At 37.4% G+C, this 25,876-nt stretch overlaps 1 protein-coding gene across 3 annotated transcripts in view; it reads left to right on the forward strand.

The window, feature by feature from the left end:
• Window positions 1-24,565, forward strand: part of LOC124163423 (adenylate cyclase type 2-like) — a 579,364-nt gene extending 554,799 nt beyond the window's left edge. For 2 of the 3 annotated variants that reach the window (XM_046540331.1, XM_046540333.1), the window contains 7 exons: window positions 758-998; window positions 2,683-2,829; window positions 3,683-3,784; window positions 6,439-6,450; window positions 7,113-7,227; window positions 18,247-18,371; window positions 21,518-24,565. In XM_046540331.1, the coding sequence (XP_046396287.1) occupies window positions 758-998; window positions 2,683-2,829; window positions 3,683-3,784; window positions 6,439-6,450; window positions 7,113-7,227; window positions 18,247-18,371; window positions 21,518-21,658 (883 nt within the window). In that variant the 3' untranslated portion in view covers window positions 21,659-24,565. The remainder of the gene's footprint in view (window positions 1-757; window positions 999-2,682; window positions 2,830-3,682; window positions 3,785-6,438; window positions 6,451-7,112; window positions 7,228-18,246; window positions 18,372-21,517) is intronic. The other variant, XM_046540332.1, reaches the window with a different exon arrangement.
• Window positions 24,566-25,876: the final 1,311 nt, after the last annotated feature.

The raw sequence follows: 25,876 nt of genomic DNA on the forward strand, positions 1-25,876 counted from the left end.
GGGTCGGTTGTTGAGTTTTGGAATTAAAAAGTGTGGAAATTACCATTTGTGCTCCTTCATCATGGATTTGCATTTACCGTCCAAATTAAACATGTTGATATAATTTCAATGAAATGAAAACTGTATGAAACGTCAAATTAAGTAGTATTCAGTATTTTATTGATAGGTACAAATATCTCAATCATTATTATGCATAAATTTGTTGCACATTCATGTAGTAGTGAAGTACAGTACCCAGCAAAGGGGTAGAGCATTGCCCCCTCCCCCCCCCCCCCCCCCCGTAGAAGCGAAAATAAATTTAGGTACCTAGTTCAAAACAAAAGTTATGAACAAATTTTCCTTTTGAAGAAAAATGATATTAGTGTAAGACATGGGACTAAAAGAAAAATCATCATTTTTTCAAGCAAGTAAGAAACTAATAAGTACTGTCATAATTTCCTTAAAATTTTGGTGTCATTAACCTTTTTTGTGCAAAAAAGTTACAACTTGAATGACCACAGCTAGTGTTGCCCCCGCCCTTCCTAGCTTTGATTCAGCGTAAGCCCATGATTAAGTATTCAATGAGTATTTATTGTAATTAAACCGGTTATTTCTACGTCCATGCATTTTTTTTAACCACGGTATTCCAAAATGGTATCTGTTAGACGCCAAGCGACAAGTACAGTCCCATGATGTGATGCGATTGACTGAAGGTTAAGAAGAGTGTTTGGATTTGTGGTGCAGGAGATCCACATAATGCATGCATCCCATTTTTCAGGTTCCCAGAGTTGCCGATTGAGGCGAAGACGTCGCTATCCCTGGCCATTTTGGCTCTCCTGTTCCACGTCCTGGACCGCCAGATTGAGTTCACGTCACGCACAGACTTTTTGTGGAAGGCGAAGCTGAAGATTGAGCAGGAGGAGGTGGAGGTGATGCGCGGAATCAACAAGATCCTGCTTGAGAACATCCTGCCAGCTCACGTGGCCGATCACTTCCTAGCTGGGGGGAAGGTCAAGGATGTGAGTTATTACCTCTCATTGTATGTATCTTGTACCTGTGTCCGTCCAATGGCATTCATCAATGCAATGGAATTTTAACCCTCTTAGTGCGGCAGGCCGATATATGGACTCTTTTGTAGTTCATGTTTTAATTTGCTATTTAACTCAAGTCTTCATTGTAGGTAAATATACTGGAAAATATTAAAACATGTAATAATATAAATATATAACAAGTATTATTTTTCTGCAGAGTGATAAACTCAAAAAATTTTGATTTTATCGAGTGTATGTTTCAACCCAAAGGGGGGGGGGAGGCTGTAGTCCCCTGTGCTCCCCTCCCTGATCCTCTTATGTCAGGGTCACCCCTCTCCACTCCCACCACTCCAATGTAGCGAGAGGAGAGATGAAAAGTACATAAATGACATCCACCTTTCCAATTTTTATTCATCGCCTGATGATGCATCCTGCAATGGCCGCAAAAGTTTGCTTGACAAAGCATTGTATGCAGCTGCTCCCAAAAGCCTCCAATACCTACACGTGCAGAAGATGTGCCTAATAAGCATCCACTTCTCATTACAGTTCCCCTCATGCTTTCAGTTCAACAAGTTATAAAAAATCCTTCCAACTTGGGAGCCAAAAATTGACAAATCCTATTGGCACACAATTGGCACTCAATTGCATGATTAGCATTAGTATACCCAATGAAATATTAGGTAATTATCAGCTCTGACTATTTTTACATTCCATGGATTTGTTGCAACAATCTCTGTTAATTCCTGGGCCTAAATGTCCTTCTGAATATAATTTGTTCCATGTGTGTGTGAAATAATGTAGTTGGGAATTGTTCCTAACTTCCCAAAGTATACAAATTGAATACTATCACTCAAATATTTCTATCTATTACCAATACTATCACTCAAACCCAATGGTTTTTGTTGTAGGTAATACAGTAAAACCTCTACGTAGTGAACCTCTTTACATCGTAAAGCTCCATACTTCATACCACCCCTACGGTCCCGTCAGATTTGCATGTAAATTTATAGGCAAACCTCTTCATAGTGAACCTCTTTATCTCATAAAACCTCCACTTATCATACCAAGGAGACACCCCCGAGATGGCCAAACTACCTCCGTAAATTGTACCGAGACAACTGGAGACCATTAATGCAGCCACGATTACGTACATGGAATGACATTTTCAGTGATAAATGTTTCACACTTATTTTTTTTCTTACACACCTTTAATATGCTGTAATTTTCATGTTAACCATTAGTTTTGGCCATTTTGTTCTGAATTAGAGTAGAAATAACAGTAAAAAAGAAAAAAGGTATCCAACTATCCTAATAATTTTAAGTGACTGTTGAAGTGAGAAAGATCACATCATTTTCTCTTGAATCATGGTAAAAATCATGCCATAGCGTTCACTTTCTGTTATTATTAAATAATAAATATATGTTCACTGATGCATGCATTTTTGTTTAAACACACAAATACTATGGCTTAAAGGACAGCAAGTGCCTTTCATTTCCGAAGGATATGAAATAATGGTGCTAATCACTAAAACCTCTCTATAGTGAACATCCACACATCATTTTGCCCAAATTTTGGTCCCCTACATTATGATGTAAAGAGGTTTTACATTTTTATGATTCCTGGCTTGTTTCAAACTTTAACTCTAAATTTAACTAACCCCATCTTCTACAGGAATTATATCATGAACGATATAACTGCATAGCTGTAATGTTTGCATCCATACCAAATTATAAGGAATTTTATGACGAGAATGACGTCAACAAGCAAGGTCTGGAGTGCTTGAGGTTACTTAATGAAATCATCTGTGACTTTGATAAGGTAAGGCATTCAGAATTTATGAATTCATTTTAGTTGTTGAATTATTACCAAATTTCTGTTGTTTTTTTTTGGCACTTTAATCAGAATGTTTACTACAGTTATATTAATATTTTTGAAATAATAATTGACTAATTAATATTTTATCTGATGAGAGAAAAAATGTTAACCCTTTCCTGCCGGTGCCTTCCATTGGAAAACGTTTTCCGTGCTACAAGTAGCATATGAATATTTGAAACCTCTCTGTGCAGAGCTTGTTTTAGGGCTGGAGTTATCCTGGTATTTTCGTCCCTCAGATTTGGGATCCTTCTCAATGGGGTGCCCATCCCTCACCCCGGCCACTGGACTAGACCCTCAAACCTTATCTAGGCACGAATCCACAGTCAACTTATTGCGTTACCAGTGGTTTTTTAAGCCAAATATTGCATTTGATTTTCATTAATTTCTCTTCTTTAAGAATTAGTAACGTTTATTTTAGCATTGTGGAATTTTAAACGCACCTTGCCAGGAGCACTGTCCCATCGCAGAAACATGGCAACACTGTGGTTTGCCAGTATGTTATCTTTTTCTCCAGGAATGAAAATCCTCCACATATCCAATGTTGGACGTCCTTGCAACATTGCTTGGCAGGTCCTTTGGATATTTGATGGATATCTGTACAACGTTAATCGGATTAAGATGGATATTGCACGGATGTCATATGTTAATGCGGTCAATGTTGTCTGCATGTTGTTGGGATATTGATTAATGCTTGGGAAGTGTTCTACTAATAGTGCTCAATACCTATTCATTGAAAATAATCCCATTGATTTCATCAGTGAAATTATAATGCATGATGCTCTGTTTCTTTCCACAGCTCCTTCTGAAGCCAAAATTCAGCTGCATTGAGAAGATTAAAACAATTGGAAGCACATACATGCTTGCCTCTGGCTTAAGGCCAGGCAAAGAAGAGGGAAATGTGAGTTAGCATGATACTCATAAAAAAATAAACTGCACAACTCCACTTTTAGATTATATTGTCTCAATCATTGAAAGTATTTTGGCATTAAAATAAAAATCACCTAGGAGTTTGGCTTTTATCCAGGATGAAACTCCTGGGAAAGGAAACTAAGTTAATCAAAACCCTGCTGCTCATAGTTAAGTTTCAATCCCAGAAGTTGAGTGGAGGGGAAAAATGGGAATAATTTCAACCCATTTAATGACCATATGTAGGGAAATTTAATGACCATATTTAGAAAAGTGCACCTTACACCTAGAGGCAGAAGGGTGAACCTCTACTTCATTCAACCATACTTTGTACTCGGTGTGTAGGTTGAAACTAAACTGTTCAAAGGTGAAGTACGTGGTCCCTCGGGTGCGAAACATTATCTACATTTCGTTTCGTCCCACAGTTATTGTTTAGTTTTGACCCGAAGTAGTTTTGACTCTGATTTTGTTTCTAGTTTAGCTCCCTGGGTTTTATTTTTTTCATTTTGTTTCTACATTTCACTCCCAAGAACGAAACTATTGAAGTTTTACTGGTTTTGATTTTCGTTTAGTTACGATTGCCACCCCTGCTCTTTGGTACTTGCACCTCTATATTGAATTTATTTTTATCTTTTGTAAAAGGTAGATATTATTGTATTAAGTTCAACAGATTCAGGCTTCAATTGGTGGAAGTTAGACATATGTAAATAAATAAAAAAAAAGGTCGTAGCACTTTTCCACAAGACTTTTTACTGCATTCAAGCGTTTCAGCCATCATCTGGTCTTGTACCAGATGATGGCTCAGTGAGCCGAAATGCATTGTTCGCAGTAAAAAATCAAAAAATCTTATTTAAATATTATTGTATTCCTTTCCTTCTTGAAATCCTCAGGATAGGATTTCCACTTGTCTGCTTTCTATTACATACATAAATGTGGGCCTTATTGAGTAATCTGAGTATGTTATTACCGGGAGTAATATGGGATGGGTTTTACCAAACATCAACATCAGCTTATTTTTTCGTGGCAAACTTCATCCTTGGTGCATTTAAATTTGCACCCATGCACATTAATGCATACAAAGTAACTTGTTTCATGCATTGTTTTGAATTTTGTCATCTCCAAACTGCGACAAAATAAGGTTTCTTTCTACAATAGTGGCTTAGTAAGCATGACCTCTGTCTTTTGTGGTACTGAGTGGACCATAGTAACGTCAACACCTTGTTTGGTAAAACCTATCCCTAAGTTTGCTCTAAGAAGATGGCTTGATGGTGTAACTGGCTGGTAATGCCTGACTGGAAATTGGTAGATCTGGGTTCGAATCTCAGCTTAGCCAAATATGTTTTCATGGTAAACTTTATCCTTGGTGTATATAAAATCTCACCCATGCACATGACTGCGTACAAAGTCACTTGTTTCATGCAGTGACATTGGCATAGGCAGAGGGGGGCACGAGCTCCCCCCTCCCAAACCAATAAATTTTATCAGGAAAAATATTAACTTATGAAACAAATTTACTCTACTTCACCAATATGTTTTGGCAAAACAGCTTCCCGATGACCCATCAATTGTGTAATTTTAAGGGCCAAAATAGCATAAAATGTGATTTCTAAAGATAAAATGTTCAAATCTTCTCCAGTGGGGGGGGGTGGGGGTTTGACCCCCTGGGTCATGCCCCCTCGCCCATAACATCATAGTAGCTATGCCCTTGTGCAGTGCCATGTTCTAATGGTGGTAATTTGCCAAATTCAGTCAAAATTAGTCGCTCCAAGGGCATCACCATATCTAAATGCCATAGAATGGCCAATAAGTATGGATGAACATTAAGACTCTCCTTGTGAAAGATGCAGGGGTGGTCTGGCGAGGTTGGCTGGTCGGCAATCGCTGAGGGACCAGAGCCTAGGGGGCCCCTGCAATGCTCGCATCTATCTTGAAACGTATATGAAAGGTGGAATAAAAAAAGACTCAGATTACTTCAACCAAAGTTTTATTGTTATAATATAATTCTGAATTTACATTAGTTGCTTTATTTACAGCATACTCACTGTAAAAAGATTATATAAAAAAAAAAGATATCAGAAGATAAAAGAGAATCTAACATTTTTGAATGGGGTATTCAAAAAGGTTATTTTTGAGGTTTTTTTAGATTTCAACGCAGTTCCAAGGAACAAATTCTTTAAATAATAGGTAAAGGGCTCATAATACATTATTAAATTCTCATGTTTTATTATATTATTTCTTACGAAATTGGATTTTTTTGTTAACTTTTATCTGTTTTTCAAGATCTAGAATGGCGTCAAAATTCATATCCAAGGTTGCTATTTCCTAAATTTTTCCGAGGAACTCTAAATCCCCCAGTAAGGATGGCCCCATCATAAGTCCCCAGCCAAGGGCCCCCTATCACCCCAGACCGCCCCTGGAAAGATGTGATATTACGTAATTCAGTTATAATAGAGGAAAATAGTTTTTGTTTCAGGCAATTTGGTGTTACTTTAGGAATAACTATAAAATCCCTTAACTTTATTCTCTGAGTGATCCGTGAATAATTTATTGGGCCATTATGAAATTGCTACCAGTTCGAATTTTACATCACAGAGAGGGTAACTACTTTATTTCATACCTACTCCTTTCTTCATTGCTGACTATTAGGATGATGGAAAGGTAAGTGAGGTCAAATTTGGCATGTATTGAGAGTAACTGTTTGATTCTGGCTTCTGGCTGGACTCATATGCCACAGAATACTGTGGCCTGGTCAAGTCAAGTGAATATTTTATCATGGAGCTACTCTTTTGTGATTAAAGGCATCCAAACTTTATAAAACTGTCTTTGAATATAAGGGAAAATATGTATATCTGTTGCCTTAAATCTTTCACAGTGAAAAATAAATCATAAAAAATAAAATAGAAGTTGTAAAATATGGAAAAAATATGTACTTAAATTGATGCAACTGCAATTAGTAATTATTTTAAGGCTTTTTTTAAATTTTTTATTGAATTTCATATTTATCCAAAATAATTTACAAATATTGATGATTATGGTGAAGAATTCCCTTTGATATACCCTTTGAACTCTATAGTTGGTTGTAACAATAGCTGTAGAAAATTCATTTTCAGTTTTCCAAAACAAGTATCGTCCCATACTCTTGAAAATCCAATGGTTAATATTAATATTTATTATTATTTAGTTAATTTTTTTCAATTAGGGAATAAAAATTATTTAGGATAATGTGGTTCTTGTGAAGCTAAATACTTTTTTTTGTACTCTGTATGGGTTGATAAAATATTTTCCCTTTCTAAATATGGTTTATTATATCATTTCCCTAGGATGTCAACAGGCAAGAACATATTGTGGTGGTTTTGGTTGACTTTGCAATTGCTCTGATGACCATCCTGGATCAATTAAACAAGGAATCTTTCCAAAGATTTAAGCTTAGAGTCGGTAAGCATGTTTCTCTTTCTAATTGTTACATGAATGAGCTCTTATCAATCAGTACCTATGTAATAATAACTTCAGAGTCAACCTGTAACAGTAATTTATTGCCTACGCTCAGGCGAAGGCCCATAATATATTTGTACAGTAAAACTTTGATTCTACGCAGTTGGAGGGACCGAAATATGGGCACTGTGTAAAATCAAAGTGTGTTAACATATTCAATGCGGATGATATTTTCACCGAAACCTCCAGTGACGGATGGGTGATTTTCCTTCATAACGGTGGTCTTGGAAGTAATACTACAGAATTTGCAATTTTTTTTGTTTCTATTTCAAGCAATTTGTAAAAAACCCTAATGACATACATGTATGCCACCCGTCACCAGTAATTGAAAATTCACGCAACCCGCATTACACACATGCAATTTTCCTTGTATGAAGAAGTGAACTTTTCATATTTCCGTTTATAATACTTCTTCTACCATTGATTCCTTAGGTTAATGGCGGAAATATCTTGGAATTAGTCTTTACGTGTATTTTTTTTGTTTCAACGGCCGTAGATTTAATTTTTTCAAGTCAGAAGTAGAACACACAATGAACGGCAAGAAAAATATAAATTTGTGGGATAAACATTTTTTTAATCTATATTACCTCAGAGTTATTGCAAAATTGAAACATTCAATAAAAATTCTCACAAATTTTTATGATATATTTGAAAGCAAGGACTTAGACAGAGCCCTGGTTGACCTTCACATTCTGGGCAAATTGCAGTCACTGTCCTTCGGATGCCTTCACGGTTAGCGGAGAAATGAAGAGCCTGCATCATTCCTAATAACCTGTCACAGCACATTTTCTCCCGAATATCGGTACTCACACTAATTCTGACATCCAATCGTTAGAAATCGTGTTAACCCTAATTGCGCCCATGTGGAGAAGAAGGCCCAGCCAAGTTTCCAGTTCTCCCTGTCCAACAGCTTCCAATCCAGTATGCCCTTAGTGAAGGCCCTTGGTGAAGGATTTCAGAGGAAAATGCTTTCTGCATTTTTCTCTGTCTATGAGAGGATTATTTCAATGAAAATATCATTGGCAAGTTGAAATAATCTCTGGGAGTGCCTCTGGTAGGGAGGGACTCCAACCTTGAGCCTTAAAAATTATCCAGCAAAATAGTACAATTTGTGTAATGGAGTGTTGCATATGTGATTAATACCTTAGTTTTTATGAAAATTAAGACTGTATCTGTACCTAACACTAGAATGTATTAATGATCTACTAAATGAAAACACCATAATGATCAGAGGACAAGTAATTGATGCATAGCAATGACAATATGCCGTAAAATTAGGAAAAAACCCAAATTATGTAAAAAAACGTAATTTGAAATAATTATTTTAAAATTATTAATAAAGAATAAAATACGACCTTTTGGACCTCATGGAAACATTTTGGAATAAAATGGTAAGTTTTGAGACGGGAATACACGTTATTAACAAAAACTAAGTCTGATAATAATTTTTGTGGTTGCACATAAGATATGAATAAATTAAAAAATAAGATAAAAATATTACTTAAAGGGAATAAATAATGGTTAAATGCCGTAATGCTTAAAATATCTCTGAGTCTATTCTTTTCCGCAATTTCCTTTACAAAGCTAAGGAAACAAATAAACGAGTAAAAAAATACAGACCAATACTGTAGATAATGTAATGCAGTGTTGCATACGCCGTCAATATGTTATTTTTTTATGAAAAGGAAGAAAATCTGCAACTAACCCAAAACGTATGAATAACTCAGAAAATGAAATAAAATCGAAATGAATAGAGGATTGGTAATTGACCTGAGGAAACGAATGGGGAAATATGCCGTAAAAGTAGGAAAACGACCCAAAAAAAATCACCCAGGATAAACGTAATTTGCATTAATAAAAATTTTCCTAGCAAAAGAAATTCAAATATAACATCATTAACTGAAGCACCGTACTAAGATCATTTTTTATAATGTAGTGAGTACGAAACGGGGATAAATATCTTTAATAAAAAAGTTAGTCTAATCATAATTTTTGTGATAGCACATAAAATATGAATAAATTAAAAATGAAGGTAAAAAAACAAATAAAAAAATAATCCATAAGTAAGACATGATTATGATATTTACGATAAGAATGATGAAAAAGAGACGAAGGAAATGAAAAGAAAAATCTCAACCTGCCAAATTGTTCCAAAAACAGCAGTAGAGTAAACAAAAAAACACTAAAAATGAAGGAACACGTAGAACTAGAAACGGACACTTCCGCAATGGTGTAAGGTCACTCCCGAACTGCGGGAGGGTGAAAAAGTAACGCTAGGCGCGCTCGGAGCACCCTAGTGACCAGCGGAAAAAAGTACTCCCGAAGACATACATTTATGTCATCCGCCTGAGTGGAAAAGCCCTCATGACATATATATATGTCATCCGCACTGAATGTGTTAAATCAAGAGTTGGTATTGAGGAGAAGTATAGTTTTCAGGATAACTCTTGCTCATCATTTTTAGAACCCTTTTTAGAAATTTTTAGAACACTTTTGTGTAGTTCTGATTTGAGCCGGAACCGGATCCAGAAAAAGTCTCATATGTGTGGCTTAATGGTAAAAGAGCATGAATTTCAGTCGTATCAGATATATGTTTCCTGGATTCAATTACTCATTTGGAGGCAAGAAAATGAAGCCTATAATTAATAATAATTATAATAATCTTATTTACTCATAAGCAACACCACAGATGACGTGTTACCTTGAGAAAAACAACGTTGCATTCCTGAACAATGTTTCCCATGGTTGAATAACATGGCAGAATTGCTAGCATTTCTGGCGCTAAGATTACATCTGTTACCAAGGAGAAATGTCGCAATGGTGATACTAAATGCTCGCAGAGAAGCTAATTTTCGAAAATATTCTCATTAAAAGCAGTTTTCAGGAAATCCGTTTAACCTCCTGCAGACAAACAAAGATTGGAGATTGAAGAAATGAGATATCTGAGGATAGTCATCCAAATTAACCCCAGTAACAGAGAGCAAAATTTTGCTAATACATCACAAAGGCTTTACACCCTGTGGGCCTGGGTTCAAGTCCTGGCAGTAGCAGAAACTTATCAGAGATGGCCCTATCCCTACTTGAGAGTAATGTGGAGGGCACTTCCAGTGCACCACTCTGTCCAGCAGATGAGACGTTAAGCCCTCGTCCCTTTAAGGCCTATCATTACAACCTGGCTAATGCCAATACAGGGTTCCTATCCCCCCAGCCCTTACTTCATGGCGCTAATGACTCCAGCTTTCGGTTACCTCCTTCCAAATAGCACACCAAAGATAATACGTAGCACATAGGACCCGGGATATTCGGAAAATCAGATTTTTCCGGTGTTTAGATCACTTTTTTAAAGTGAGCTATTTAAATAACCGCGCAACTACCGTCATGCCGCCAGTGATGAATAAAAAAAATTATTAATAGTCCGGAACAATCTTCCTTCTTTATAATTTTTACGTATTAAAAAACCATTTTCCCATGAAAAGTTAGCATAAGTAGATAGAATCTACCGGGTATAGCTTCTCTGTCGGCATTCTTCCGCGAATTCAGCGCCGGGACCTTCGGCTCACAAGCCGTGTGACTCATCTTAACGTAATATTTTGCTTCCCCATATCTGATAACAACACCGGACACTTTTTGTATTTCGATTTAATGGTACTAAGCCATTCCTGAGTTTAAAGGGACTGCCTTATTAATCACGTCTTAGGTTTGACTTCAATGAATACATGATGATTGACAACGCGAGTTATTCTCCGAGGGCATAAACTCCCGTTCCGTTAAAAATAAACGCTTGCCACCTAGCGGAGTTAAGCTAATAGCTATTGAAGTTCCAACCTTGTTTAATTTAAACCCACTGAAAATGAGATACAAGTTGAATCAACTCTAATAAGCGCGCCGCGCAATCAACTTTCCCTCGCCTCCATTCGTCCCGCAGATGTGGGTTTAGCCCGCGGAATGAGACGTATGCTTTTACCATCTTGTTGAATCACCATCGACTTACGTCCATACTAGAAGTACGACTATCTTTTTTGGATCACCTTGGAAGCCAAAATGTTGGCACGGGAGGATTTTTAACGGCTAATTTCGCCGTTACATTTCGCTGGGGCGAAGGAAACATCCCGGTCAAGGCGAATGATTTTTTTCTCTGTGGAGTTTTCGCACAATTTGTGCATTGCGGGTGACTCACGTAAATTTATTACCGTAGCTAGCCCCTGTAAACTTAAATTCGTTCTTGTATTCATTTTTGTAACTCATTTAGACGAATAAATAACCTAACTTCATATTGCTCTAGTCGGGATTTTCAAAACAAGTCGAAAGACAACTGCGTAAAATCAAGATTAGCGGCCTCTTTGGGGCTGGGGTTATGCGGCGCAAAATCGAAAAAACTGCGTAAAATCAAGAAAAGATGTAAAATCGAAGTTTCACCATTGGAATTCCCTATGCTTTCCGGCCGGACTTGAGTGTCGCTGCGTAAAAACAAGACTTGATGTAAAATCAAAGTGCGTAAAATCGAAGTTTTACTGTACATTGATAATTGACGAATACGAAGAGGCATACCATTTTTCCGTGTATGAGAATATTTTAAACCTCTCTGTACGGAGTTCTTTTTTGGGGTGGAGTCACCCTGGCATTTTCGTCCTTCAGATTTGGGACCCTGCTCAATCATCATTTGGGGCACCCATCCCTTACCTCAGCCACTAGACTACACCTTCTAACCCTATTACACCATGAATCCACAGTCAGCTTATTGCATTTCCAATATTTTTTTTCAACCAAACATTGTATTTGATATATATGATTTAACATTTATTATTTATGTCAGTAGCCATGAGAATGGGTAGCGAGTCGGTACCTGAAACGTCGGCGCTCTATTATAATCTTACCCGCGCGGTATCCCGAGAAGATTATTCAAAAATTGTATTTGATTTTCAACAATTTACACTTCTAAAAGAACTACTAAAATTTTTTTAAAGCATTTTGGAATTTTAAATGGATTTTTAGTGTTAATGACAACCAAGTTAGTAAATACATTGTAATAAGGCTCTAAGTCCACAAGTCTGTTATTTTTCGCTAAAATTTCGTTTAAAAATTGCTACAGAACAAACGAAGAATCCATTTACAAGTATTAACCCTTTTGGTGCCAGGGGGCCGATCCATCGGCCCAGGTAGTATATGCGAAGAGTGCCAAGGTCCGATCTATCGGACGGGCTTATTTTGCACTGATGCCTTTTATTTTTTGAACTTCGTATAGATTTTGTCTCTTTTTTTTGTATCTATCATGCTTTAACATACCCGTAAGTATTGAGAGTCAACGAAAAAAAAATTAGTTTCAGAAAATGCATATTAGGCTTTATATAATTTTTTTAGAGCAAACGTACAAATTCAGCAACAAAAGGCCTAGCATTCTTCAGCAAACCAGGAAAAATGGGCTGGCACTATAAGGGTCAAAAGGTGGTGGTATGCAACAAAATATATCATTGAAAAAACCATTGACAATATGACCACTTTGCAACAGATGCCTGCAGTGAGGATGGTGATAAATGAGTGGGAGGGTCGGGCTTAATTGCCGAGGAGTGGCGCTAAGGGCTGGCTAAGCTGGGTCTCAGTCCAGACCTGAATACATCAGACAATTGCTACCCCAGTGGTCACTTCCCTTCCCTTACGTCGGCCACATCTGACATCTGGTCATTTGTTGGCGCGAAGGCTTCCGCGGTGCGCTGGTAATGTAGGCTGCATATTCCGGGTTTCACAGCGTCGTGGTTGCGTTGGTGACAACAGTTTCTCCTGCATTCCAGCAGGCGTCTTCAGGTCGAAGTGATTATGCCGTGTCTTGGCCGCCGTTATATAGGCAGCCCAGTGGTGTAGGTTCGCCCTGATTGGTCGCCTTGTTCGTGAAGTGCCGCATTCAAGAACATAGAAGAGCGGTGAAAAATAAACAATTCCATCTGTTGGCTGTGGCTGAGCACACTCTGAGTGAACGTGGACATGACATCAACTGGGAAGAAACAAAAGTTATCGCCATAGAATCCCGATATTTTCCGAGGATCATCCGAGAGGCGATTGAAATATCCAAACATCCTCATAATTTCAATCGAGAGGATAGCTACCCACTCCACAGTACATGGAAGAGACTCTTCGCCCCATACCCCTATGCTATTGGCTGCAAGTGTAACCCAATGTAACAGATAATGCACCAAATATGTTTTTTTATATCCTGTCTCTGTCACTCTAGATACACAATTATTGGGCTTTTAATATGCTCTGTGACAGTAAGAATACAAATGAAACTACAATTTTGCATTGCTTTCTTTTTATGTTCCGCTGTTCTTTTTGTGCTCTTTTCAAATTATTTTCTCACAAAACAGGAACAAATTATAGATCAGAGGTATTTGAAAATGGCCATCACCTAGTAGCCAGGGTCATCAAAGAAAGATTTGAGAGGGGTAGCAGTGCCTCTAGCATGTGTCACATGGGTGGGCATAACCTCAAGTTAACGTGGATTTACATCATAAAATCCAATTCGAGTGAACATAGTCGTTTTGTATCACGGAGTTAATATGGACAGTATAGAATTGTTTAGCAAATTAACTGTGGTTTTCTGCATGCCTACAATTGTACGAGGGGGGACCCAAAAATATCCAGACATAATTTTTAAAAAATTCAAAATTTAATTTTTTGTCTTACAAACATTAGTCACCTTCGAAGTGCTCTCCATTTACAATGATACATTGGCTAAAACGTTTACTCCACTATGTGAAACACCTTTGGTACTCATTGTTTCCATGAATGCCTTGCAGTGCCGCCTTCGATTTTCTTTTCACCTCTGTAATATGACCATAACATTTCCCTTTCATCACCATTTTCATCGGGTTTAACAAAAGGAACTCAAAAGGTGTGAGATCTGGTGAGTAGGGTGGGTGAGGAAGCAGTATCATGCAATTTTTTACCAAAAAAAAAGTTGCGGCAATCAGCAATACGTGCCTTTTTGATCCAGAGGCAACAAGCGTGGGATGAATTTTGCTGCGATTTGACTCAATTGCTAATCTTCAGCTGAAATTGGTTATAATGAACTCCACGAATGACCAGATTGTTCAGCAATTCCGTCAATAGTTTGCTTGTCCTCGTACACAAGGGTAATTATTTTTTTCCACATTTCCATCAGTTCTGGACCTGGAAGGACGGCCCGGGCGTTGAAAGTCTTCGATCGACATGTTGCCGCGTTTGAATTCCAAATACCACTAGTGCACTTCAGTTTTTTTAAGGCGTGTTCTTTACATACTGTAGACACAATATTAACTGTGTTCAACTAAATTTTACCGAGCAGAGAACAATTTTCAACACTGCACACGGTTCTCGAATATCAGCCATTTCAAAAATTGATGAGGTGAAAAAATGCTACGAAAATTAACAGTCACAGGGGCTCGCTACAACCATGCCATTTTGCATACTCACCATGCCATTTTGCATACTGACTCAGAAATGATGAAATAACACCCATCCAGTGGTAGGAGCCCAAAATATAAGAGTTACGTGCACAGAGATTTCCTTACGGTTATCTTTGGATCCCCCCTCGTATACACTATAAAATTTATGCATTTTAATTTTACAAAATAATGTTTAACTTTGAACATTGATTCTGAAACTTGTCTGTCTTATTTGTGTGGGCCCGAGGTTGGGCCCAAAATATAAGAGTTATGTGCACAGAGATTTCCATCCGGTTATTTTTGGATCCCCCCTTGCATACATTATACAATTTATACATTTTAATTTTACAAAATAATGTTTGACTTTGAACTTCAATTCTGAAAAAAACTTGTCTGTCTTATTTGGGTGGGCCCAAGGTTGGGCTGAAAAAAATTTGGGTCGGCCTGGGCCCACCTTGGCCCACCCCTGTCGCCACCACTGGAGAGGGGATAGTGAAGGTCTTATATCTGCCATGATTGCAACAACCCAAGTAGCCACCCAATATCGGGCTTATGTCGGACCAATATCATCTGCCAGTGTTCTTATGTCGGCCCTATATTGTCTGCCAATATAGGGCCAATATCCAAATGTAACATTTTGCGTTTTTTAGCCGATATTGGCAGCCCATATTGGCCCAATAATGGCAGACTATATTTACCCACTGTACCGGCATTCACCCAATATTGGACCGATATTGCTCCGCTTTCTTCAGCCATTGCCAGACCAATATTGACGGCCAATATAGGGCCAATGGCCATATTATAACGTTTTCAGTCTTATTGCCGATATTGGCAGCCTATATTTACCTACTTCACTGAAGCTCACCCAATATTGATTGATCTGCTTTCTTCAGCAAATGCTGGACCTATATTTAGAATGACAAATGAGAATTGAAGAAGACGTGTCCAAAACCAGTAAAAAACATCAATATGATAGCATTTGTTGTAATGAATGGTATTGGAGTGCTCTACAGTGATCTTAGACCTGTGCATATCTTGTATAAAAAACAAATAGTTATGATAAAATGTGGACCTAGCTGTGCAGAAGCAAGAATAGCTAAAGGATTGATAAAAGGGTATGCATTGTCCCCCGCAATATTTAATGTTTACATCGAGACGGCCATCAATGAAATCAAGGGGAAGGCCTTGGGTGTTAATATGCAGGAATAAAGAATCAGTATGCTACGATTAGTCGATGACATAGCAGTCATGGCAGAGACTGAGATTGATTTGATGATGATAATGAAGGAGTAGGAATGGAAAAACACTTTTAAGGTGAATGTAATATTTAATAACATTCTATTGCTACAACTAAACTACTGAACCACAGCTTTTGACAGTCTTCTTTCATGTCTGTCTCCTCTGTCTTTAGCACCAGCCAAAATCTTGCTTATGCAGGCCTGAATATCCATATCAGTGGATGTGTTTAACACTTTCCTAGTTGCTCCATTAAAAGTGGAACAGCAAAATTACATTTCGTGAGCTAAGAAACAGCTTCGATGACAATAACTTTATACCAGCTGACACTTAATTGTGATTGCTTGGAATAAAACAAGAGAAGAAAGGATGTTCGTCTCTTTCCATTTGCCTTTTAAGGAATCCTTCCAGATTCCTCGAGAGGGTATCAAACTTATTTACTTGCTTTAGCAGCATCTAGATGAGTAGATTATTAAAATTCCTATTAGCCAGATTTTATATTCATTCCATCTTGAACCATTTCCACCAAGTGGATTTCTAGAATGTGTTTTGCCCACGCCAAACTCTTGCAGACTTAAACTTAAATAACTCTGGGACAGATCATTGCATTTTAAAGTGATTCAGGTCATCAATTAGAAAATTTTTTCTACCGACCAATTTCTTAATGCAATTTTCGGACGTTTTTTGCGTTAGAATTATGGCAACTCGAAGAGTTTGACACCAAATGAATCTTAAAAACACTACAGCCATCAGGTTTTTCTTCAAGTTTACCAAATTTCAAAATTTTACTGAGCATTCTTATTGGCATTCTTTAGTTTTTAAATTTAATTATTCTCAACAACTATGCCTCATGCGCCATGAGCCTTCCTATTAAAATTTCCTGTAGGAATCAGTCATTGGGATAAAATAAAAACCTTATTATTTTCGCATAACATGTTTTCTGCGAAAGCGCGGTGCCTCAAGGCAGGAATTTTGTCAACGGACTACTGCATCTCTATTGTACAGATTCTAGCTAGGAGGAATCGCACGTTCACAGTAAATATATGATTTGATATTAAGTAAGCTGTTGGTTTTAACGCTAGGATAATATATGATTACTTGTTAAAGTTGAAACCCTAGTCTACAAGATAATTGCGCAGACAACAAACGATCAAGAAGTCCACAAGGTAAAAATGGTTCACAATAGTATGGATATAAATGCTGCCTAGTATGAATTTCAATACAAAAAAATCTACTCACCCAGTTCTGATGAAGCTAGTAAAAGAATCTCAACGGTCGAAACCCTTTCTAGTGATCTAGAAGTACACAGAATATAAACAAAACACCGCACTGTCAGATAACCATTGATTCGCAGCTCAATTCACATGATTGCAACTTGATTTGGATCACAGTAACACTCATTAAAGCACTATAACTTTGCATCCTAAGGTAATACTCATAGTCATTAAGCAAGTTGATGCAATTGTGGCATGCGGTGGCAGGAAACAGCAAAATAGTGGACATTTTCTATCGATGGCAATCGATATACGATTAAATCGATGGTAGCCGGTAGGTCGATACTTTTAAACTACGAGTGGGAGTTTGAAAATAGGCATTCAGGAATGGGAAAAGCGGACTGATGGCTTGAGTAATATTCACCACTGGGAGAAGTACCAAATACATTCCATCGCTCCAATGGATTAAAAAAATTTAAAATCATATTTCAAAGAGTGTTTTCGAAACAAAAGTTACTTTACTGCTTCATCAATATCTGTTTCATAAGCAATTTTTCACTAGGCCACAAAAATGGTTAAGTCCAAAGTGAGTAAAAAAAATTCTTGGCCTAATGTTTAATAGTTTACATACTTAATTAATTGTATTTTAAAACATGATCTTATTGGCACTTAGATTTTTTACTCATAACATAACATCAGCAGATGATGTCGGTCCTATATAGGCTGCCAATATCGGGCCAACATTGGCAGAATGATGGCAATGAGGGGCAGATGTGCCAAGCCACAAAAATGGTTAAGTCCAAAGTGAGTAAAAACATTCTTGACCTAATGTTTAATAGTTTACATACTTAATGAATTGCATTTTAAAACATGCTCTAATTGGCACTTAGATTTTTGACTCATAGCATAACATCAGCAGATGATGTCGGTCCTATATAGGATGCCAATATCAGGCCAACATTGGCAGAATGATGGCAATGAGGGGCCGATACATCAATCTGAAGCCTATATTGGACCAATATTTAGCCGATATTCATGGCTACTTGGGAACCCCCGAATCAAGTTATATATGTATTACAATCACTACGTACTTGCAGGTTTGAACCATGGAGCAGTGATAGCAGGAGTGGTGGGTGCTCAAAAGCCACAGTATGACATTTGGGGCAATACAGTTAATGTGGCCTCCAGGATGGATAGCTGTGGTATTATGGGTAGGATGCAGGTAAGGAAAAATGAGATTCATTAAATACTTTAAAATAAGGTGGATAAGATATAAGATTGGGACAGGGGCAGATTAAGGTCATCGTTTTGGGGGGGAGGTACATACAGTAATCATTTCTCATTCACCTCTTTTCTAGGCACCTTGGTGGTTTGCAATAACTCACAGTGATAACACTAGAAAACAATTTTTAAGTTATTGTGGTTGACTTCCAATTTTTAACTCATTGCGTATCGGGGTATTTAAATTGCTAGGAACGCCGATTCTTGGTGGAGGTGTTGAGATTGGAAATATGTGCCTATTAGGGCATAATGCCTTTGGTTTAAACATGGTTAAAAAGCTAATGTTTATAATATAACTTTACCCAATCAAAAGTTATGATGCATCAATTCATTATGAATAACGAACAACAACTGAAAACATACTAACGAATACCTATTGTACGCTTTAAAATTGTTTAGGTTGACGCGCCTAAGTGACGAGAATCTTCGTCATCCGTCTGGAACGTTCGGGAAAAAAATGACGAGAATTCTCACCATCTGTACGCAACGTGTTAAGCTGATTTACCGTAATTAGGCATCGTGCAAAAATTCCACCAAGAAAAAAGCATTGGGGGTGACTCCATAAAGTTATCACTGTTGCTAGTCCCGGTATATTTGACCCTCCATTGGGTATGCGTGCCAGATGCCAGGCCATTTTATTATCTTTGCTCACATCATATTTTAATGTTATGGAAACTCTTATTCCTTGTGTCTATTATTTTATGATCCTGAAATAGTCACCAATATGATCATATATTTTGTCATATTTAGGGAATAAATTTTAATATTTTGTTGTTTTTTGGAGTTTGGTTGATACCACGCGATGACTTGAGTTGCAATACATTAAAGTGTAACTGCTTCGTGATATTCATCTCAAAGTTTTTAAATGCGTCTATACTTTAAACTAACAGCTATATAGGTAAGCCTTTAAATTTTGGATATGCATCTTATTGCTACAAATTTTCTATTGTAATCGATTTGGTATAATTTCGATGAAGGAAAAACTGTAAAAAACATCAAAATATGTTGCATTCAGCCTTTAATACAAATATAGATCTCCATCATTACATAATATGCATAAATTTATTGTCCATTCATGAAATTGAGTATTCAATGAATGATTTATTGTAGTTAAAAAAGTTATTTCTACTTAAATGCATTTTGTTTAATCATTCCAAAATAGTGTCTGTGAGATGCCACGTGGCAAATAGCGTTCCAAAATGTGACGTGACTGACGGAGGGTTAAATTGATAAAATAGGGATCATACTGATTCAAAAATGTAGTTAGTTTTTTCTACCACATCAGGTTTTTCACCATTTGGGTAATTGTGACCACTCTGTGCTAGATTCAGTATTGATCGCAGGAGGTATCATTACTCTCCAATTGGCTGGCTGGCATTAACCTTATCCAGCTGGCGCCAGATAACTGATGCCATAGGAAACCAGCAACAGGTGCAATTGCTCACAGGCATTTAGCCCGAAATTTGCTTTGCAAGGGTGCTTTAGTGTTGCATGGATTGCCTACTCGTATCTGTACCTTTACATATATTTTAGAGATGTGCGAATAGTATCCGCAAATACTTGAATACCTCAAATACTAGAAAGTATTCGATATTCGAGATCCCGAATAATTATGCTAAAGGTACAATCTCGAATATCTCGAATACTTTGAATTTGGAGCCATACACTGTCGCACGCACGTCGTTGGTAGTTGACTCGGAAAAATGTACAGAACTCTAGTCGCTTAGGGCATGCAGCGCCCTTTTAGGCAAGTTGACGAACTACATCAAATTCACGGAGTAGACCGGTGAAAAGAGTCCGACGTGGAGAACCGAAAATGATCGGGTGAAAAAATTCAAAAATCCCTAGTTTCCCCCACCAGGAGAACCTCAGTGTCGTGGGATAGTAACTACGTAGCACAATTCCCAAAATCCGCAAACCCCTCCATCCATCAGCCCTCGGCCCATCCTCCGACGCTATCCTCCTCTCCGAAATCAAACAATGGGCCCCAGCTCGTGCAGGGTTCATATTACGAAGACCATAAATCAAAGCTTCAAAAGATAATATCAAGTCACAGGAGAATAATAGAATCGCGTTTCACCCTTCCCTCTTTCTCCCCCACTGACCTTTTTCTGCGTATCTGCTTCGAAGTTCCCCATTTCTGAAGGAACTGCTGCATGAGTCATCATTATTCGAGCAATGATTTAATATTCGAATTCGATATTCGAGTTCGAGAAATCTGCCATTCGACCCATCTCTAATATATTTAATCATTCTGTATGGACAGTATACAGGGTAGAATTCCCCTTTAAATTCCTTCATTTGCAGATTTTGTATGGCGTATGAGACAAAAAAGAGGGCATCCTGTAGATTAAATAGTTGACGTGATTGAGAAAAATTGAGGTAATTTTCTTATCCAGAGTCCATAAGTTAGTCCAAAACAAGTCACAGATCTAAGACCACGAATAGCTGTTCTCCACTGTAATACATCTGAGGTTTGATAAGCATGTGTAACTGACTTTTAGCTGTTCATCAATTATTTTTAAATGTTGTTTCTCTTTTGGCCTTTGAAAGGAAAGCTTACACTAAAGAGCCAGAGGATGCTAAGTTTTCAGTTTTTCCAGAAATTATGAGGGAAGTGGAGGAAATCAGGATCAACACTTGAATAACGTTCTCGAATAAACCCCTGTTATCTCCTCTTGACCCCTCTTGATAGAGTGCGCTAGACTTAGATTGCTTGAACAAATGATAGTCTTTAAGAGCAACACAGAGAACATAATATTAGAGCAACACTATACTTCCAGGTCCGATAGAAGCGACAAATTAAGAGAGATGTTTTGCCGATTGGATAGATATGGGAATTTCTTTTTCCCCCGCACCATAAAGGACTTGAATAAATGCTAGTCCCAACCTCTTTAGAGCACTTCATTTTCTTTTAGCTGTAAACGGCTGGTGTCCTAACACCCCCTGCCACATGCCTTTCAGGCGGCTTGCGGGGTATTATGTAGATGTAGAGGTAGATATTGCCTTGTACAGTGTTCATTGTCATAGCAATGATAGTTGCACTGTAGTTTTCTTCAGTGAAACCTTTTCCTCATGACTTTCCAGGTGACTGAAGATACAGCCAAGATATTGATGAAGGCTGGTTATGAGTGCGAGTGCCGCGGGCCAACATTTGTCAAGGGGAAAGGAACGTTGACGACATACTTTGTACGGACTCCTTTCGACCCCAAACCAGATGACAAGTGAGCAGTCAGTGACAATAACATCTGGGCTTCAAATTAAACGTGCATGAGTGAGTGTGATAGAGAGAGAGAGAGAAAAAACAAGATGGATGTGAATGTATTGTCAACCATAATTGGTCATTGATCTGGGAATTGAGGCTTCTCCGTTCCAGTGTCCCCACAATGCACTGATTAAATCAATCGATATTTCTGACACTCAGAGGAGGATAACTGACAAGAGTGGACTGTCCTCTTTGAAGTATTTTTTTAATGAGCAAAAAGCTAAGCTGTGGCCGTATGAGATCAATGAGGGTGTATATATTTTGAAATGTTTTATGCAACTGTGGAATTGAAAATACACATACACATAGTTTGTATGTCAAAATTTTGAAGTGAAGGTGAAAGTGAAAAATGTCAATTAGGCAAAGGTTAAGTGGGAAGCTTATTTTTATTTGCATTAGCCAGGGCAAATTCAAGTGTTTCTTAGATAAAGTGCGGGCATAAATGCTAAAATGGTTCTATTTTGTAGAACAGGGCAATAATTTTCAATGACAATGTATATGGTCCATCAAAAAGTAAATGGATTCAAGAAGGCTGTTACTGAAGACATTAGTTTGCATAGGTGAAGTCATTAGCTAATTAGAATTAGGTTAACAGTTGAAGCCCTGACCCTTTTCAGGAGCTCAAGTCAATCATGAATTTCAATGTGGTCAAGAAAAATATATCATTGTTAGAAGCTGACCTTAGGTGGTCTCACGTGCAGAAACACAAATGAAAAGGCAGCTCTCTGTCAATCTCTTTTTGCTAGCAAGTAATAAGTTACGATTTATGTAACATAACTGGTAACTGTAGTTCGTGTATGCACTCCAATGTGAAGGGATTACAGGTATTATCATGAGAAACTGCTAACTAGTAATTTGATTGCTTTGAACGATGAGGAACATGCCAGCTAAAAATTAATAGAAATTTCACCTTAGTGTGAATATGTACCTTTGGGAACATGGTGAAGAAAAGTTCATCCCTGGAATTGCATTCTTGCTCTGTTTAAAAATGAATGACAAAAACTCAAAAGCAATCTTCCTCGACTAGCTTTCACGCAATTTTTAGTTTTCATTTCCTGATGTGAATCTGTGCTTCTCAAGTGTTCCCCTGCTGTGCTTTTTCATGCTTTTAATGTGATTGTGAGGTCTCTAGTTTCTGAAGTGATATTTCAAAAGTTTTTTTAGTCATGGACTTCTGTGTGAATGGACAGGCATGAATTATTATAATCTTACCACTCATGATAAAATATTACTTCAATCATGGTACCTAATGAGTTGGATATACCTGTTTGGGCTGCATGTATTTGCCATTAAATCGTTATCATACTTACATGCAATTGATAGGCGTGACAAGGATATTATGCCTCAAGAGTACCATCATACATCATCCACTATCAATAATTCATTTGATTTTATTATTTATTTTTACATGTGGACAGTGTACACTTTCCTGTGAAATGAAGGGTACCTATTTATCGTGTCTTGTAGACCGTCAACTTTGTATTTTAATACTATTTCACATGTGTTTACTAGAAGTGTAACTAGCAGTGTGTTTTTGGTTTGAATTTCAAGTCCTTTTTTTATATCTCTTTGCTCAATTTATTTTGTGATTTTTATCTGATGAGCATATGTGCGTGTCTCCATATCTTCTCAGGGGGTCATCATATTTCTTCCAATCCAATAAATAATTACTGGCATAACTACCTTAGAGTATTGTTGTTAAAGACTGATGAATGCCAAAGGTAGTATCGACACAGAAATTTATGTTATATTTGCAAGGTTGCAGTACTTAGGTACAGAGTACCAAGATGATGGGCAAGGAAAACTACGTGAATGGTTAGCATGTTGCTGCTTCATTGTGTTATTCAAAAAACGTAAGTCATGAGACTAAAGAAGTGATAACGCGTGTGGAATTTCTTAAAGCAGTCCACCTATTCAATCGGAGCTGAAAGTTTTTAAATGAAAAAGTGGAAGGGGAGCTGCTGTTGAGTTTGAATATCATGCCCCATCTTCTTAGTGAGTGTTATATTATTTTTCTTTTACATTTTGAAGAATTTTACCTTACTTTTATCAAACTCTTGTTTTTATAACCTATTAAGCTATCTTCACACTATCATCTTCCGAATAATCGATTGTTTAGTGTTACACCAGGTACATTTTGAAGGGGTTTGGAACTTCTTTACCCATTTCTCCACTTGTTTTGCTGTACTGCAATGATATCAATAGTGTTTAAGATGCTCTCTGATTGGCTGAACTTCCTTCAGCTATGGTGACTGTGCATATAAGTATCTACATGCATAACAGAAACTGTGACCTCCAATTCCTCTCCTCCCATGGACTACAGCCTTCATAACATAAGTTCATTTTCTATGATTTTCATTATTCTATTAACTATAGCAGCTTTTATAGCATAACCTCATTTTCTACAATTGTCATTGTTTCATTCAGGGATGGCAAGTAAAACGAAATGAAAGTCAAAATCAGTAAAATTTCAATAGCTTCGGAAGCAGAATGTGGAAACGAAATGGATATAAACCCGGGGAGCTAAACTTGGGGTTGAAACAAAATCGGAGTCAAAAAACTACTTCGGGTCGAAACTTAACTAAAACTCTGGGACGAAAGGTAACACAGATAATGTTTCGCAACGGAGGTACCACATACTTCCCCTCAGAACAGGTAAGTTTCGACCCACACACCGAAGCTAGCAAAGTTAGGTTGAATGAAATGAGGTTTGGCTTACCGCCAATAGATGCATGGGGCACTCATATTTTTACCACAAATAGCAGAATGGTGAACCCAAACTGGCCATTTGATTTTTAAGCTCAATATTTTAACCTCTATTCACCTATGTCACGCGTAATGGGTTGAGACTATTGCCTCTTACAGGGATGCCGACTTACAAAAAATATTTTGGGGGGCCAAACCAGGGGTCTTGCCTCTGGAAATTTTATAAGTAGCGAGTTTTAAGTTTATTAAGCATTTTAGAAGAGTCATAAGATCAAAATTAGAACCCTGATAGCTCGAATCTCATTATCTGGACAGTCTGGGGAAAATTGACAAGCCTGGCACATTTTTTCCTCACACCCATAACGAATTTTTGAGGGGGCTCGGGCCCCCTCATGCCCCATGGAGTCGGCGCCACTGCCCTCTTATCTCCCTCCACTCCCTCTACTGAGATCGAAACTTAACTATGAGCAGCGGAGATTTGATTAATTTAGTTTCGTTCCTGGGAGTAAAGTTTCGTCCATGGTCGAAACTAAACTTCTTGGTGATTTAAATTTTGAGCAGAAACGAAACTAAACCTAGGCCTCGTAATTTCATTTCACCCCGGATTGGAATGAAACATTTTAATTTTGTTTCACTTGCCATCCCTGGTTTTATTGCTCATTTCCCCAACTGCATCAACCAGTGAGGATAAATGTGAGTTGGAAGTATGCAACTATCTAAGCATGTGATTTAAAAATATTTTCACTAGTTTCTCATACTTGTGGCTTTAATGCTCAGGGCAATACGTTAATCTGTCATTATATTATATTCATCTATAAAGAATCTCTAAATGGAGGAGAAATAATGTGAATGGTTATTGTCCGAAAGCTGAATGTCCTAAATCTATTTTCTAAATGAGTGACCGTATGCCTAGTTTTCATCCTCTGACATTCATTATTTTCATTCTATGTGAAGGAAAAATTAAATATATGTAGCTGTGTGATCTCAACTGCTAATTTCCATGCATAATTTTTACTTTTCTACTGAAACTTTTGTGAAGCAAAATTTTCTTATTCGGTGAAGAGTTTTTTTACAATTATTTTTGGTGAAGTGAAATAACTCATCAATAAAAAAAACATCAGAGCATATGTTGCTTAGAGACAAAAATTGAATAGACTTCAGTACTCTCCATTTGTAAAAAAATAAGGTTGTATGAATGGGACAAATCATCGTTAATTATCATTTTACAAACCGGTCACAATTTGCCTGAACATGTTGGCTGATGTGACTGTAGATAAATCCATTTCTGACTCTCTAACCGTGAGACTTTTTCAGTGACTTCCACAACTACATTTCTGAGCTTCAAATTACTCAATCATGAGTATCTTTTTTCAAACAAATAGCTCAATAAGTATTTAGTGTGTGTGTATACCTGACACTGTTCTTTCCTTTCTTTCATTGCCCAATTGGCTGATCAGAGACAAATTATGTGCAGT

Source organism: Ischnura elegans, chromosome 8, assembly GCF_921293095.1.
Source record: "Ischnura elegans chromosome 8, ioIscEleg1.1, whole genome shotgun sequence".
In the NCBI taxonomy this organism is placed as follows: Eukaryota; Metazoa; Arthropoda; class Insecta; order Odonata; family Coenagrionidae; genus Ischnura; species Ischnura elegans.